At 27.5% G+C, this 18,552-nt stretch overlaps 1 protein-coding gene across 2 annotated transcripts in view; it reads right to left on the bottom strand.

Annotated features, from left to right (window-relative positions):
- The window catches only part of msk (importin-7 msk), a 44,730-nt gene that overhangs the window by 17,162 nt on the left and 9,016 nt on the right, over positions 1–18,552 (bottom strand). For both annotated transcript variants that reach the window (XM_043043235.3, XM_071178235.2), the window contains exons 5-15: positions 17,290–17,387; positions 16,358–16,531; positions 13,224–13,269; positions 13,042–13,141; positions 11,778–11,971; positions 10,509–10,598; positions 9,688–9,853; positions 6,529–6,689; positions 5,321–5,513; positions 2,641–2,766; positions 1,225–1,322 (exon numbers count right to left, since the gene is read on the bottom strand). In XM_043043235.3, coding sequence (XP_042899169.1) covers positions 1,225–1,322; positions 2,641–2,766; positions 5,321–5,513; positions 6,529–6,689; positions 9,688–9,853; positions 10,509–10,598; positions 11,778–11,971; positions 13,042–13,141; positions 13,224–13,269; positions 16,358–16,531; positions 17,290–17,387 — 1,446 coding nt within the window. The remainder of the gene's footprint in view (positions 1–1,224; positions 1,323–2,640; positions 2,767–5,320; positions 5,514–6,528; positions 6,690–9,687; positions 9,854–10,508; positions 10,599–11,777; positions 11,972–13,041; positions 13,142–13,223; positions 13,270–16,357; positions 16,532–17,289; positions 17,388–18,552) is intronic.

Genomic DNA, 18,552 nt, shown 5'->3' with positions numbered 1-18,552 from the left:
ACAAAAAGCCGTTTTTTTTATAGTTAAACCCAACTAAAAAAAAAAATTGGAAATAATCTTAAAAATAAGAAAAAACAATGAAGTAATACACTAATGATTATTTCCAAAACGATGGTAAGGTAAACATCTTTAAAAAAAGAAAGAAAAATCTTATGAGGAAAAAATGGCGAGAAAATTATTGAATTTCGTTCCGGTTTTTTGATTTCCGGATAACGGGTTCTGTACTGTATTATACACATTTTGCATTCTTTACAAAGTCTGGAAAAATTAATCATATCAAAACAGTTTTACATATTTCCAAAAGAAAATCTCTGAAGCTATGAATTTTAGGTAATTCTGCATTCGGAACTTCAAACAATGGTTTCATATAAAGCAAAAATTGCTCAAAAGCCTTAAAGTTATGTCTGATTTAAGTTTTTCAACAACCTTTCTCTATTTTCTTTCTCTGGGTCTGGCACTGTTTTTAACTACCTTATATTATCACTTTACACTATCTTCTGATTTTAAATGGATCGCTTTGAATTGATGTCTATGATATCTGGTGAACATATATTTGAGTTTGATTTATCTTTTGATTTACTATGTTTCATTTGATGTACAGTCCACCATACATCACTGTTGATAGTAGTATCACAGTGATGGGACAATTTTGCCTTTTTTTAAAAAAATTATCTTATCATTTGATTCCTTTCTAGTGTCTGTTACTGCTTTTAGAAAGTTGCTTAGTTAATCAACTAATTACGTTTATTTAAACCAAATTGACCATAAATAAATGGAAATGGGAGCAATCCACATCCAAAGATGGGACAAATTTATGAACTAAATATTTTCAATTGGAAAAATATCTTAATAGTGCATTTTAGAGTTGGAGGACATTTATTCACTCCAAACCTCATTGGCTACGAGGTTAGCAATGTGGTTTTAAATATAAAAATAAAAGCTTGTCATTGATTATATATATTTTACATTCAAATAGACTCAAATGAAAAAATATAAATATTCTCATTAAAAAGTTTTCAATTTTGAGTTTAATTGCTAATGTGATTCGTAATTGTGCCAATTTCCTTGAGAATCCTAAGCAGTTGGCAATTCTGCCAAAATGTGAATTACAGTTTCAGACAATAAAGAAGGGAGATTATTAATAAATTAAATGCCAAGCCATATAGTGAGATTCTAAATTAATTTTTTTATAAATGTAATTCTAATAAAAAAAAATTGACTTACTGCCTTGCACATATTGTAAACAGCTAATAGGTGGTTTTCATTACTAACAAAAGCTTGACTATCAACTCTCACAAAGTTATGGAGAGCTGGCATCATATCTACAACAGTTCAAACAGACAATTAAAAAAAATATTGAAGCATGTAGATCATTTATTTCAACAGGGACAACACAATATGTTTTAAATTGGAACTTACAATAATTCATCGAAATGATAAAATTTGTAATTATACAATGTTAATTATGACGTTCATTATTATTATATCCAGACACGTCTACTTTTACTCTTTCTGAAGAAGTATTTCTTAAGCAATGGTGAAAGACTAATTGAAATACAATGGACCATCTGTAGTTGTTGGCAGCTATGCTATATCTAAAGTACAGTGTTAATAATTAGATTCACTAAATTTGGAAAGCGCAAAAGCGTCAAAGAATAAACATTTTGACGACTACTCTAAAATCTAGAAACGCTGCCCTAATATGATTAGAGCCTACATATTAAATATGTAGACTCCATCTCAGAACACGATTATTTACAGACTATTTTACGACAAAAATTAATATAGACATAAGTATTCACTTGTAATTGACTAAAAATAATGCACTTTAATAAAGAAACTTAAAAATTAAAAAAGAAAAGGGAAATTTCTTCAGCAACATCCATGCTCCCCTTACAATCAATAGAAAGCATTTGCTTTCTTACTATTTTTTTTTTCTTCGCTTTTTTTGGCAGTTGTAATTGAAGGAACTGGAAGTATCTTAACTTTATAATGCAATTTTATTAAATGCACTTATTTCTTAATTTTCAATTTATCATGTGAATAACAATTTACTATTACATTGTTTTAGTAATGAATGTAAAAGAATGAGTACCCTTTTGCTTATCAGTACTTATGTTAATGTAAATAATTCAACATTATTCAGTGTCGCTAATAAGCAGCATTTAATATACATCATTCATATAAATTTACTTAAATGATTAGGTCTAATTTTTTTTTAATCGAATTAAACACGGGCTGCATACACATGTAAAAAGCGACGAAAAGATATGTTTCAGGTTTAATGATTCAATAATAATAATAATAATAATAAAAAAAAAGAATAAACTACAGATTTATTTTAAAACATCGAAGCTTTAAGCATAACAATGTTATAAATAATGTAGCATTAAATAAATTAATATACATTGATATTTTAAAATATGCATTATATTATGAAAATATTAGAGTCATTAATAAAAACATACAAACAAAAACTTGTTTACAATGACAACAGAAAAAATTCTAAAGAAACTGAAAAGAAATTTATAAATGCCAGAAAAGCACCTTTTCCCATTGTATTGCTTAAATCAATGAGTGCAAAGAATCATAAGTTAGACAAAATAAACAAAAAAATATATGCATCTAAAGGACTCTTACCAGTGAAAAAGTCAAATCCATCTTTTAAAAATGTTTGGTACATCAGTTCAAATACTTTCCACATATCTGGCGATATAGAATTTGAAGATAGACTATATATCAATGACATGGACTCCTCATAAAACTCTGCAGATGAAAGAATGATAAACTGCATTAAAAGGAATTAATGACTCAAATATTAAAAAGGTATTTACCTACTTATTTCATTAACTGTGTGTTCATTAACTTCACACAACAAGAAATAGCATAGCCAGGGCAAAAATTAGTGATTAATTTATATCAAACGATAAAAAACGAAATAAATAAAAAATTTAACTTTTAAGCAAGAAATCATTTTACTTCTGTCATATCTGAAAGAAAAAGCGGGTCATGTCATTTTCCAAATTTGAGGATGATAGATTTTCTGTTAAAACAGGGACAAGGCACAAAAACATGTTAAATTTTTGGTTTTAAAATAAAATGATTTTATCCTTTTAACAATTACAGGGATGGAACACAAGAATCATTATTTTAGAGAAGAAAAAAAATGCATTTCAGATCAAATAAACTTGGTTTCTGGAGCAATATTCTTTATATTCAGAGACAGTGTTTGTTAAAGTGGATTTTTGAGCATAAAAACTAACATTTTATATCATATTTATAGAAAAAAAAGATGTAGTAGAAATATAAAAAAGAATTACTGTTCAAATTTTATATTGATAAGCTTAAATCATATTACACCTAGATGATTATGCATTTTAAATAATTAGATAAAAGAAGTATGACAATATTTAAATCTAAAAAAACTTTCCATTTTAAATGAAACACCACCAACCATATACCATGATTATTGCAGAGTTAATTCCAGAACGACAGTTTTGCTTACACCATTTTTACATAGCTTCTCAAATTCCAATATCTTTAATACAATGTAATTATAATAAGTGAATTTTCAATTTCAGATATCACTTTTTGAACTGCCGGATCCAGGACAACTTCACCATCAGCCCACACCATTTTCTAATTTTTTTAAAAAACATATTTTTACACGGTTTTTCACTTTTTGATAATTTTAAATTACCTCCAACGATATTTTTTTAAAAATCCCTTTTTAACACTGACTCAATACTATGTTTTATAATTAATTTTTCAAATACTTAACAAAACACTTCATTTACTTAAAAAAAAAAAAAAAACCCTGCTATTTTTTGATTTTAAACAAGGAGTCCATTTTTTTTAATCCAACAAAAATTAGCGTTAATTATAAAAAACAGACATGCCACATTTATATGAAATAAAATATAAATTGAAAGGATATATTTCTTATAAGCATAATAAATAATTTCACTTCACATTATAAAGCTCTACTGTTAGTTTCAAACCATCATTATATATTAAACTGTTAATTGGAATAATTTCTTGATAACTGCAAATCTTAAAATCTAATATTCAGTTGAAAATTTCAACTTAGCTTAATATTTTTAATTAAATTGTTTCACTGATATTTATTGAAATCAAACATTTGTTTTTTTTAAAAAAAATATCAATTTGTGAACCTTTAATTTACCCTGTTCTTATTAATTTTTTTAAAACCAAACAGCTTTTTCGTTAAAGAAATTCTTCAATTGAAGGAGTCTAGGATTGTTAATCAAATTAAAATCATTTTAAATAAACTGTGCAGAAATCAAATCCAAATTTTGAATTAAATAATTTTACCTTACAAAATTTGTTTTCATATTAAAGAAATTGTAAATTTCTATATGCCTTAAAATAGTATATACAGGGTATCTGCTACATCTTAAATTTTCAAATCCATGAATAATTCCAAGAATTTTTCATGACTTAACAAAGTTTCCAATTTCTCCGACAAAACCACAACAGTTAATTATAATAACATTAATTGAAATTATAGGTATAACCAAAAATGTTAAACTCTGCATCTCCATAATTATTGATTTTAAACTTTAAAAATGAGTAAAAAAAAAAAAAAAAAGAGTTAAAGCAATAAAAATTACAAAAAAATTAAAAATTGCAAAAGCAAATAACTAAATACAGTTAAGTACAGTTTAAATAACTAAATATATGTGGTTATTTAAACCTGTTTTATTTCTTCTTAAAACTAACTAACATAAAAAGTCTAAACTAGAATTTTAAAATAAAAATAAATAGATAAAAAAAATTCTGAAATCATGGAAGTTTATAAGATAGTTTGCTCTAGAAATGTCCTTTCTTTCATTTTTTCTTACACCATAATTTATAAAGAAGAGGATAAAACATTTTATATTTTAATAAAATATGACTATGAATGTGAATTTTGTTACAAATTCAGATATTCGGAACACTGTAAAATTGGTAGGGGGGGAGGCTAAATTTCATTTTAAAAATTAGATTCTTCGGCAACCTAAATCCATGACTTTCCAAGATTTTTCTTCAAAAAATAATTAAAATGACATTTCATTACAAATTTTGTTCAATACCGAAATCCATGACTTTCAGGAGCGCAGATACCCTGTATATAGTAAATTACTATATACCCTTTCAGACTTCAGAAACAGGTTTGATAGATTGCTTTTGTACTATTTATGTTTCAACGCATAAAATTCAGTGATTTTTCAACTGTCAAGTTTATAATAGAAATCAGGCAAAGAAAGTGGCACGTCTGAGAGGCATCCACACAGAGAAATAATTCATGAAAACATACCTATAATACTTTGTGTGAGAATAAGCCCTATAACATTGAGGACAATCGGTTCTAAATGCACCATTATATCTCTATGATCCTCCATAACAGAAAGAATAGTGTCCATGGTGTTAAGAATGCCCATGGCAGTGATTGTCTTCTCATCAGAGCTCTCCTCACCATTACTATTTATCACCTGAGTAAACGTCATTGCCTACAAATGAAACATTTTGACAAAAATTGTGAATAGTTAAAACCAATTGATTCAAAATACTCGTTAGAATTATTTAGTAACTAACTTTAATTACTTAGTTTTTAGAATTAAGTATAATAATTCTATTCTCACCAAGTCAGTCACTTCAGCATTATGTACTTTGAAAAATGACTTAAATAACTTAACTTTATCCATATAATTATTCTTTAGATATCCATCTAATTTTGAGCTTTTTTTCTTTTTTATATTTATATATATATATGGATTCTGCAGATTTCACATGGTAAGAAATGGTAAAGTTGCAACAGGCAAATCTCACATAACGCACATTTTTGGCTATAAGTCTTTCTGTTTTCAGCCATAACTTAGAAGTAAAAAATTCAAAATAAAAGATTAAAATTAAATTTTAAAAGTATTGGTCACAATCCATGTGATTGAAAAAAAACAATCAAAACATGAAGTTGAGTTGCACACTTGATGCACATCCCTATACAAAAAAAGCTCAAGGCACATTTTCTGATAAACTACAAACAAATACCAGTAAATTGGGAGTTTTTAACAGAGAAAAAAGGAGCTGACTTAGCAAACTGTATATCATATTGTAATATTTTAAATGTAATAAAGTTTCAATATGTCTACAATGTAAAGAAAAAAAGAACTGCAATTTTATTCAAATAAATATAAACGAAAAACAAATAGATAAAGAATCTTTACGTCATCCTATTTTTGAATAAATGGTTCATGCGTGCTTAAGAGAAAGCTATTTTAATTAGCAATTTTTAAATTCAACATAACTACTTCGGAATTTAATTCATGCTTGAAAAAATACGCTTCAAAATGTGAAAATTTTTACAATTAAAGTTTTCAAAATTTTTTTACAAAAAAAAAAAAAAAAAAAAAAACATTGGAGATAACTTAGTAACAAAATAAAGCATCTGGTATGATTCAAAAGGTGATATGCCATAAATCACTCAATCAAGTTTGTAAAAGCAAGCTAGGAAAAAAATTCACTCACTAAATGCTGAGTCATTTCAACAGCAATAGGAACTAATTGCTGGGTATAGGTACAAACAATTTTTTGCATCACATTCGTCAAATCATCATTCTCTGTTTCTCTAAGTATTTTCAACAACTCAAGAGCAATAGGTTTTATGTGTGGTTCAAGATGTTTTTCAGCTGGAATGAAAATATAAATATATATTTAACTAAATTCGCATTTTCAGAAAATTCAATTGGTCTGTGAAAAATACATATACAGGACTCGAAATAAGTGGTTGTTCGTCATAATTCACACCTAAAAATTAAAATTTTGAAGTCCTGAAAAATACAATCAGATGTCATTATTGACGCCAAATTTTTTTTGCCCCCCCCACCCACCCTACTCTTGACCGAGATATATGACAGACAATATTTGAGTATGATGTCACAGGGTAAGAATGTTAGTGAGTGTCCTGGGCTGGGAAGCTTAACTTGTAATTGGTTTTTAACTGGAATGTTTGTAAGTCACAGCAGGGAACCGAGGAAGTTCCAATTTCAAAAGTGGTTTGTTTAGAATCCCAGCCAATACTGAAGTTACGATTTTCAAATTTGAGCTTTTGTTGAGGCGTTACAGTCAGGATTATCATTTGATGATACTTTTTCTGGAAGTAATTTATTGTTGGCCTCTTTCACATGATTTTTATATTCTAATATATTTTAAATGATATATTCCATTTACGACATTTTAAATTTAGTTGCCTATGATTCCTGACTGTTACATACTAATTTCTAATGCTGTGTATGTATATATATATACACACACAGTTGAAAGTCCCTTATCCGGCACCAGCGAGACTTCATCAAGCTTGAAAATGTTTTTTGTGATAAAAGGTCTTTGTGGAAACGAACATCAAAATATCCTCACTCGATAAAAAATTAAATAGACTACAATTAACATTAATTACATTCAAAAGCGTTTTCTGATAGGTCAAAAAGACATTTAAAAAACTAGAGTGTTTACCTTTAAATACAGATCAAGCCCTCACCCAAATTTTGGAAAATATTGCTGTGGATGGGGAGAGGGGTAATAGTAGGAAGGGAAAAATGCTTTAAAAAAAGGAAATCAAACATTTTTTTAACAAAGCAGAAATATTACTCGATAATTAAGTATACAACAAATAAACTGTATTTTAAATAAATTATCTTTTATCTATTCCCTTTTTTTCAAACTATTATAATTGCATCACCAAGAATGTGAAAATTCTTTTATGCAGAATTAAGGCAAAGAACAAGATTTAACTGAAAAGTAATTATTTACAGCAATTTCTAATCAAAATTTTTAAAAATGACAGCTAAATTCTTGTGGATGTGAATTACGACGTTTGATTTTAAAAGTGTGTGAATACGCTATTTGATTTTTAAATCACAAGGATACGAATCACTATGTGCAACTTTCTGTTGTGAATCATATTTTACTCTTTCAGCAATTATTGCAGCAAAATTGAACACTGGATGAAAGATTGCTCTCAGAGAAAGAGAGATTGAATGGAAAAGCAACCCGCCAGAACGAGTAAGTTTGAAAAACAACCCACCAGAATGCACGAGAAAGTCATGGGAGTAAGTTTGTACCAGACGAAATCTTTATTGGATGTGTTAGCCGAAGCTCTTTCCATGCCGACATTGACAGTTGCCGGGACTTCTAAATCGTCAAATTCACTGTAGATTCATCCTCTACTGGACATTTTTGTTACAAGAATCCTGGCTTCAAAGCATCACACCAGTTTCAGATTTCAAAATATTAGTAGCAGATATGGACAGTTCAACAGATATCAAAGGAGAAGGTGATTAATTCTTTACATTCTTCTTATTTTTTTTTTACAATCAAGGTTTGCTCGTGTAAATGCTAATTTGATCAAAGACCAGGGTTCGTGATTTAAAAAAAAAAAATAATAATAAAAAAAAAAAGATTTTATTCTAATATACTGTAAGAGTTTGGATTTGAAGCTCTAACTACCTAAAAAAATTTTTATTACAATACATAGCTTTGAATGCATAGCAACCATTTTGAAACAAATGCATGATTGAAATTTAAAGACTAGATGAAGTAGAGAATTTAAACCCTATTTTGGCATATTAGGGTAATTTTTTTTTAAGATGACCTCAAGCTTTAAAAATATACATTTTCCAATAAATATATAATGTAGATTTTAATTCCATGCTTTTTCAATCAAAAGGTAAAATTTCAATTGACATTATTTTTTGTGAAAAAAAAAATTAAAATTTAACTTTAAAATTAAATGTAAGGTAACTTTAAAATCAAATCCTATCAAAAACCTGATTGTTAAAAGTATTGATAAAGTCATGGGGAATTTTGAATATTATATAACTTGCTAAGTCAACTTAGCATTAAGTCTTAATTATGACAGGCTAATTATTTACATATTAGATAGATTGTATTTAGGTTTATGTGGACCTGCTCGTGCTAGTTGTTTAGGAGTGTGATGATTTTTTTTAAAAAAATCATCACACTCCTAAACAAATATTGATACCATAAATGATTATTTCACAAAGGTTGACATTTTCATAATTTAAAGTACAATATATTACATGATCAAAGCGAGAGGATATTGGTTACCAAGAGAAAGTAGATTTTTGAAACATTTATGTTAGGATTGATGTGAACAAAAAAATGAGTAGAAACTTCGGTTGTGTTGAATAAAGAAATATTAATTGAAATATTTAAAAAGCGAACCAAAAAAACAAACTTAAATTCTGATAAATAACCGGAAAAATTTGAGCGATGAAAATTTAGATTTTAAACCATTAAATATTAAAGATGCTTCGAAAATCAGGTTATCGAATCGACGTGTATTACTATCCACTGAAGGGAAAACCGAGATTAAGTTTGAAAAACTATGTAGAAAAAGAATGTTTTCAGGAGAAAATTAAATATGATGCCTACAAGTTTTGTGTCAAACCCATGGAAATAACTGCAGATTTAGAAAATGAAAGTAATAATAATTTACTTAATAGTAAAATTATAACAGAAAAAGAACATTGGTATAGAGCTAAATAAATACGGAAAAAGAGCGTAAAATTAAACCTTTAGTTGACCCCCTACCTAAATCTAACATAACTGGAAATAGATATTAACAGTTAAAATGCATTTAGTGCACTAATTTAGATATCATATTACCTTTGTCTTGATTGGTTATAAGCATTTGTAGAGCTACAGCTGCTTCAACTTTAACAGGGAGTTCTTTGTCATTTAACAATGCATTCTGCGTCAAAGAGAGAGCAGTCACCAAATTGGCTTCATGTTTAAACTTCATGGAGCAAAAATAATGCATTACCCAACATGCCTAAAAATATAACATTTATATTACAAATAGAAAGTTATAATAAAATTACACAATGCATATTAACTTAAATAAATAAAAAATATATAGCTGATTTATCCCAATAAAAATTATTCTGCACATCACAGTTTTAATTTTATGCTAAGTTAAGCTCACTAAAGAGAAAAAAGATTATCATAAAAAGAAACAGTCTTTAAGGTTTGTGAAGCCTTGTTTTGTTATCAGTCTTATATGCTATACAAAATTCTACATGCCATAGACAAAATTAGCTCCCAAGCTTTAGACCGATTTTCCAAGAATGATTATAAAAAACCTTCCCCGTTTTTTTTTAATTATTAGTTTTTCAGTTCCGCAGTCACCCTATAATTACGCTTTTTTTTGGTATCAGATTTTTACATTTTACATTGTTATTAAACATTTTCCTCTTTTAAATTAGTTTTTTAACCAATTGTTTCATTCTTGAATATATATCGTTGTGTTTCAAATAAAAATCAACAACTTTAATCTTTTTCAACATTTTAATTAGTAATGCAATCTTATGCGGAGATACAAAGAGTAGTCTAGTTGGCTACACTATGATTGTTGGTTCTAAATATATAAACTATAACAGCAAAACAATAATTAAACAAGACAGTCCTAAAAAATTATATACAATTACCCTTGCTCTCATGAATCCATGTTCACTTTGGAAACAGGGATAAACATAAGCAACTAAGATGTTCTCCATTTGTTCTTTGTATATCTTTCGCTAAAAAAAGAAAGAATTTTTAGTATGAATTTAAATTTAATTTAAGAACTTTTTTTTTTCAATTATGTTATTATAAAAGCACAAATACACAACTGATTATTGTAACAAGTGTGAAGGAGGGTCATTGAAGTCTTCAATTAATGTCATGTAACTTTTAAATCTAACTTTACCAAAAAAAAAAAGCAATTTAATCATAAGATGTAAATCCTATGGCAGAATTTTTTTGATCTTTCTACAACTAACTTTAATATTACTAATATCTTTTTGAAAGATACTTAATAATAACAATTACTAATATGATAACAATCACTATTATAATAACAATTACTTATTAATAATTACAATTACTTCCTGTATGGTAAGACAGGTAATAGGCAACTAAGAATACTGTGATTCTCAACCTTTAAATTACATTTCAGAACTAATAAAACCTTTTTCTGCTTCTCAGCTTTTTTTTAAAAAAAAATTTACTTCTTTTTAACAGCATTTTTAATGAATATTATTTTTTTATCGTCACTTATTTCGAAAAATAGGGCAATGTAAAAAAAATTAATTTGAGATTTTTAGCGTGAAATCTTTCGCTTTGTTTTGGTTTTTACCTGCTTTCCCTTTTTCAAAAAGCATTTTTGCAAAAAACGACGCTTTTATTAAATTATAACCTACAATTTTCCTGGAAATTATGGTAATTGGAAAACTGAGACGTTCAGCTTTAAAATTATCTTTCAAAAAATAAGATCGATTTTCAGCTTCTGTTTTGCTTTTGTATATAATTTTTTTTTTTTATGGGCACTTTAATGATTGTGCTGCATTTTTAAAAGTGTTTCTCAGACTTCATCTCATTTAACATTTTATGGATAATTTTATTTTCTGTAAATATTTATCATTATCGTAAACATTTTCATTAAAGTTTTATTTTTTAAAATTTACCCACACACTAATAATAAAGTCAAGTTTTGATAATTTTTCAATAATGACTAAACTTATTTATATATGATAAATAATATTTATTAACGATAATTATGAGATAATGATATTCCCCCCTTTTAAATGTTGCTATTCGGCCGTCAAATATTTGGTATGCAGACAATCTTTTTGGCCGAATATTCGGTACTCTGCTAAATCACTCAGTTACATCCCTAATATATATAAAGGTTTAAAAAAATAAAAAAGAATTATTACTTTTAGCAAAACATCTGCTACAGTGCCAACCATATGAAGACCACCATCTTTTTGTTGAGCTGTGGAACCAGGATTAGTCAAAACTGTCATAACAAACTCCATAGATTTTTGAAGCATATCCTTTCTCTTCTTGGCAATTGAGTGCAAGAGAGTCTGTGCAGCAGTCACAGGAGAAATAAAATCTTCAAATACATCTAACAATTGAAAATAACAATTTTCATTTTTATTCATCATTAGGAGGAAAAACAAATCATACTAACAAGACTTAATATAATGTATCCTTCAAGCTTCTGCTTTTTCTGACCAATCTTTAATAATTTTAAAAAATGTCTATTCATATTTAACTTTTATTTATAAACTTAATTTTTATTCATCATTAAGGAAACAAGGAATATAAGAGGAAATCATTTAACCTATTGCTTTTAAGAAAGAAATACATTATTTAATTTCATCACTACTGGAAGAAAAGATAATATAAAAATAAATATGAACGTATACAGGCTAAAATGTGCTCCTTTAAAATGTTAAAGAATATAATCTATGATAAAAAGGAATTCACTGCTTATAGAAGAGGGAACAGAGAAACCATCAACAGAAATTTTCCTTCATGTTTTTTTAAAGCTTATGTAATATTTTAATCTCTTTTTTTTTTTAAAAAAAAATTATATTTATTGTTGGGAAAAGATTAGAAAACATACAATATTTTTAATATTGTTTTTACATCATTTTACAAATTATCGTCTCAGTATTTCATTTTTTTCCCCTTGTAAAAGGAAGAAGAAAAAAAATCAAACTTCCATTCTAAAATATAGAATAAAATAACTGGATTTTACAATAACAAGAAATCCAAAGCGATTTTAAAATCTCTAGAGAAGGACAAGGTTTAAATTTTTAATGCTTTTTAAAATACTCTAAAATTGATAGATTTTTATTGCTTTGAACTTAAAATCTCTCTAAAATAAAATACATCTCTTAAAATCTTCTTTAATTAAAATACATTTAATTAATGAAAAATAAAGACAAAAGAAATGGTAATGCATATTTCACAGTTACACTTTGTGTAATGTTACAATTACTCTTTCAATTAAATCATTATTTTAAACCTTTATTATACTCTTTCGTAACAGTTTTAGTTTATTTTATGCAAAATTTCAAACACCTGTGTTAGTTTACAAAGGGTTGTCAAAGTCTGGCTATCCAATGAAAGATTGGGGAACATAGTGGAGAGCTACATTTTAAAAAAAGAGAGAGGGAGGAAACATACCAAACTTTTGTCTAATATATTCGTGGGGATCAGTAGACCATAGTTCTTCGTCTTTTTCATTGCTGCACATTAAGGGGAAAACAACATCTTGCACTATAGTCTGAGAGAGAGCACAAACATGAATATTTTAAAAATTTACCCACAAAGTAACAACATAATTAGAATAAGAAAAGTTTATTTACCAGCATGTGGGGCTTGAGTAATTTCCATGAATATGAATGTGAAACCCTACAACAAAGATTTTTTAATTTAGGCAAACATTATTTAAAGATGAACAGAGCACAAAAAAAAGAAAGAAAAAAAGAAAGGACCACTCTAAATAGCTTTTGATCTAATGGTCAGATCTTTAAGCTCCAGGATTCAATCTTCATGATTAGAAGGGAATGACTTCAAATATGCTAGTTGATAAGTGCAGATGATACTTAAGGTTACGAAATCTGACAGAAAAACATTCTTTCACTGAACAAGCATACCTTTTTATCAATGGATTTGGATTTTTTAAATTACAGGGGATAGACGTAATCTGGAAAATATGGTTCCAACAGATTGACAAGGAGAGCATAGCTGCCAACCTCTAGTTATAAAAATGCAGAAGATAGACAAAAAAAATGCAGAAGAAATGCCTAAAAATGCAGAAGATTCGCAAGCACATACTAATTACCAATAAATTTATAAAAGAAGCGGATTTTAATTAATTATTTATTTATAAATCCACTTAATATTAGCAAAAAAAAGCAATACTCATCTTTTTTTAAAACAAAAAAGGAAATATCTTTTAAAAAAACTTTCGACCAGCTACTTGATGGTACAATATTCGATTAAAAATGTAGTTACCAAACGCAATAATGTAAAATGTAGTTGCCAAACGCTGTTACAAGAGGAACAGCGACATCTGACTTAAAGAAAATACTAGCTATCAGGCAGATGGGTAAAATGCAGAAGATCCTATCTTCTGCGCATAAAAGAGGAAAAAATAGCTAAAATAAGTAAAAATGCAGAAAGCTTCTGCAAAATGCAGAAGGGTTGGCAGCTATGAGAGTGCTATATTTTTGAAATGTTTCTTTCTTCTTTTTTTTTTTAATTCAGTTCATTTTTTAGTTGCCCAACTGACAACCATTGACCAAACAGAATGAGGAACCTGCATGCGTTGCGTAATCGCAGAATGTTGATTATTTTAAATAGTGTATATCTTAAAACTCTCTAAAATCAATTCAGAATTTAAAAAACTGACCCGAATATTAAAAAAAACTTCACTTAAAATTAGCCCAAAACAAAACTAACTTCACATGACACAAAATGAGACGGGGTTTGCTTATAACGTCAAAGTATAGTAACTCAGTGAACGGGAGGAGTTAAACCAAAGCTTCTTATCTAGAAATGAGTTACAAAGGTGCTTTAATTTGAACTGCATTTTTCAAAAATTGTTTTTCTTTCATGTTTATATCATATATATATAGCTTAAATATATATGTAGTGTATATCAGTTGCATCCTCCCCCTTAAGAAAATTTTTGTGGGCACCTTTCAGCATAATGAAATAAAATTGAGGAATGAAAAAATAAATGTCGAAAATACTTTTTTTTAAATAAATTCATTTTTCTTTTCTTTATTTATATTGATTCATTTTTATTTATATAAAAGTCTGAACTGTTTTGAAAGTTTTTATTTAATGAGTTGATCCCAATTAGAGGGAATGCAATGAATAGTATATAATCTGGAATTGAGGTAAATTTTTTTTTAAAATTCTTTTTTATTATTAACTTCTAAGATATTTTCTTGAATTTTTTTGTTGTTGAAGAAATGTAAATAATGCTAAACCCTTATCATTTTTGATTTTAACTTTGATAATTTTTTCTTCTAGATGAAATTATTTTTTAACTTTAAAAAAAAGAACCTGTACACCACTGTTCTCTAAGAATAAAATCCTTCATTTTAAAGAATAAAAAAAAAGAAAGAAAGAAAGAAAGTAATCTGAACAGCATTTTATAAACATTTCAATTCAGTATAATGAATTATTCTTTCAGAGAAGCTTATCAATCAGAAAAACAATCTTATAGAATTAAATTATAATTAAGTAAGTTTTTGTAAAATGGTCTTAGCAACAGAATAATCATCACCTCCTAGAACAAGGTGGTATAATGCAGTAGTTGCAGACAATTTGCGAGTATTTTTTTCATCGCATTTGATGCCTTTGCACTAAGTCTTTTTTCTCCTATTGGTACAGTAAAAAATAATTTATTTGGCGTGTCTAACATAGAACTATTGCACATGGTACAGTGCAATACTCATAGTTTTTGCTTGGAGCCATTTCTCAGAATTTATACTCAGAAGGGCATATGCTTTCACTGTTTCACAACATGGGAGGCGTGGTTGTACCATACTTTGACGTCATCAGAGCAGATGGGAAACAGCAGTGATTTAGGGGGCGGGGCTAATCAAACAATTTTAACTATTAATAACAAAATAACTAGTTATAGCACCGGTCTGAAATTGGTGTCTATCTTTATAAAAGGGCATGATGTTTTATTTTAAAACATAAAAAAAAAGCATGGAGGTTTCTCATTGCATTCATGTTTTGATGACTGGTACAAATACAATGCAGACAAATGAAGTTATTGCCCGATTCCAGTAGGTAAATAGTGAAGTTCTTTACCTGAGAAAAATAATGTCCTATAATGTGAAGATATGTTCGTTAGATCAAAAGCTATTAAGGGATCATTGATAGAATTTTCTTTAAATTAATATCTGAAGTCAAACGTTTAAATAATATTTGTTTTGAATTAGCACTATTATTTTAAGAGATATTCAATACTCGAAAATGCAAAATTGTCAAATATCTTGTAGCATATTCTGAAGAAAAAAACTAGATAAATTATTTTTTATTCCTTATTTGAAATAAGAATATTTAAAGAATTCCAATCTACACATGGTTTCTTAGTTTAGATTAGTTAATTGTTTTTGTTTCTACAACTAAGTAATTCCTTGACGCCGGACGTAAAAAATTAACTTAAATTTCTTACAATAACATATTATAAAACATAAGTTTATAACCATCAAATTTGTAAAAATCATAAAAAAGTCGGATTTCAACTGCTGTATTAGTTACAAAAAATTTAATTGCAACAATCTAATGAGTTTTTAAGGGATGAACCTAAGTTATTCCAAGTACTTCTTAAAAACTTCTTTCATTTCCAAATAAAGACTGTGAATTTTTTATAGTAGAGTATTAATTATTTAGAAAAAACTTTTTTTTAACCATGGTGAAAATAAACATACAAAGAATTATCTGAAAAAATAAACATCAAATAAATACTTGCGCTTCATTGATATAATTTAGGGTTAATTGCAGGACACGTGGCGAAACAAAGACCTTTTGTCGAAACTGGTCAAGAACTTTCAGCAACACTTCCAGAATACCTCCAGTATAAGTTTTCAAATAATATACAGCAAATTCTTGATATTCCTTTGAGACATTTTCTGGACTACCATACCTGGAATTCACACATAATAATTAATGCATTACAATGAATATGTGTAGCATATTAATCACACAAGACAGAAGTGAAATTTTTCCTTCATTTCCTTATATCCTTAGTCATCACAATGAATATGTATAGAATAATAATTATTACCCTCCCATTTTTTTTTCTCCTTTTTCTCGTTTAATTCCAGAAATATTAAAATTCCTTGACTTTTCTAGGATTCCTAGAAAACGTCAATAAAATGACAGACTAATTTTGAAAAACATGGCAGTATATCAGAAACAGAATTATTTAATGCATTGAAACTAATTTTTTATGAAAAAAATAAGCAAATTTCACAATAACATATATTTTAACATATACTTTATATCACACAGTGCACAAAATGAAAAGAAACAAATACCACGGGTAACTTTCATTCTAATGACTGAATTTTTAAGAATTTTCACTCTTAGCGGTTTAGTAGGTGACTTTATATATGCTAATTAATCAGTGCTAATTATTAATTAAGCTATAAAATCAAACAGAAAAACATACCTTTTCCGATTAAACATATAATTTTTCACTTATTTACAAAAACTTTCGGAGAAAAAAAATCGACACAGCAAAAAAGTCTCATTTCGGAAAAATCGAGCCCTTTTTAAGAACACCCACTGAAAAAAGCACCTTTAAGGGCTTATAAAAAACGAAAATAAGCACCATGAAAAATATTCGATATAATCACCTCAAAATGAATAAATATGCAGCATTTTATAAAAACTATTTACCTTTCAAAAACTCTAGTTAGTATATGCAATGCCCATTTTTTGCATTTCCACCAAGGTAAGTCTGCTATTTCCTCTTCATCTAAAGTAGTATCCTTCACCTTAAATAAAAATAATATTAGTGTTACTTTAAAATGTCAATGAAAATAAGCATTCTCTTTCTTATTTAGTTTATATTATACTTCAAGAAAATTGCCTGAATGCATTTTAATCGATCCTTAAAATAAATAAAAACAATACAGTCTCCTACACCCCACAGTATAGAAGTCTATAACCATTCACCACAGCAGCTACCCTTCTATTACATCAAATGATACATCATGTCCTAATAAAAGAGGGCTAAGTCTGATAATACAGATCACCAACCCCAAAGATTGCTTAACAATAATTGTTATATCTACACTGTAAAAATGTTTAGATAAATTTATGGAAAAAAGTAATTAGGAGAATCATCATTAATTTCACCATAAAAACCGTTTTTACTGTAAAATTTTATAACATAGTTTTAACAGTAAAATTTTATTACAGAGATTTTACTGAAAAAAATCATGCAATAATGCTATATCAGATTTTTTTTTTCTCCACAAAACAAAAAATCTGGTTTAGCACACAGGGTACTTTTTACCATAATTTTTTACATTGTTGGTATAAAACAGTTTTTTTCTAAGAAAGTTGAAATTATTCGTTTGTATTTACAATAAAAAGAACTTTGTTTGCTAATGTTTCCCACGCCTAAACATCTTCCTTTGGATCATATTAAGATTGATTAGTGAACAAAAATAATTATGTTCAGTAACGTATTTTAAAATTGAAGATTTATGATTATAACAATTTTGGTGAGCTTACCATACTTAACATCTTAACAACCATAATTTAACATCTTGGTTTACCAAACAGGCTGATATATTAAAATTTGTGCAAGTAACACGTCGTGCAAGAAGATGATCGGGAAGTTCTTAATTATGAAGCGAATATAAATAAATGTAATTTATAATAGTATATTATGGCAATTTGCACAAAAAATAATAATTGTAAAACAGTTAATATGTTTAGACACCAGTTGAAATAATTTTATCCTAAAATGTAGTGTAATAAAGAAGTATCGTAGAATTAGTGTAGTCGAACCTCGATTTAATGCACTTCGACTTAACAAATTCTCCCATTTAATGAATATTTCTTCGGGTCCGGCGAAAAGGGTGCTAAAATACTCTCATTTAACCTTGATTCAATGAACAACAAACGCTGGGAAAATTTTTTTACATAAAA

Source organism: Parasteatoda tepidariorum, chromosome 6, assembly GCF_982258835.1.
Source record: "Parasteatoda tepidariorum strain Cologne lab strain chromosome 6, Ptep-v5.0, whole genome shotgun sequence".
Classification (NCBI taxonomy): domain Eukaryota; kingdom Metazoa; phylum Arthropoda; class Arachnida; order Araneae; family Theridiidae; genus Parasteatoda; species Parasteatoda tepidariorum.
Note: the sequence above shows the minus strand (reverse complement) of the source record. Positions and strands in the feature narration are given on the sequence as shown.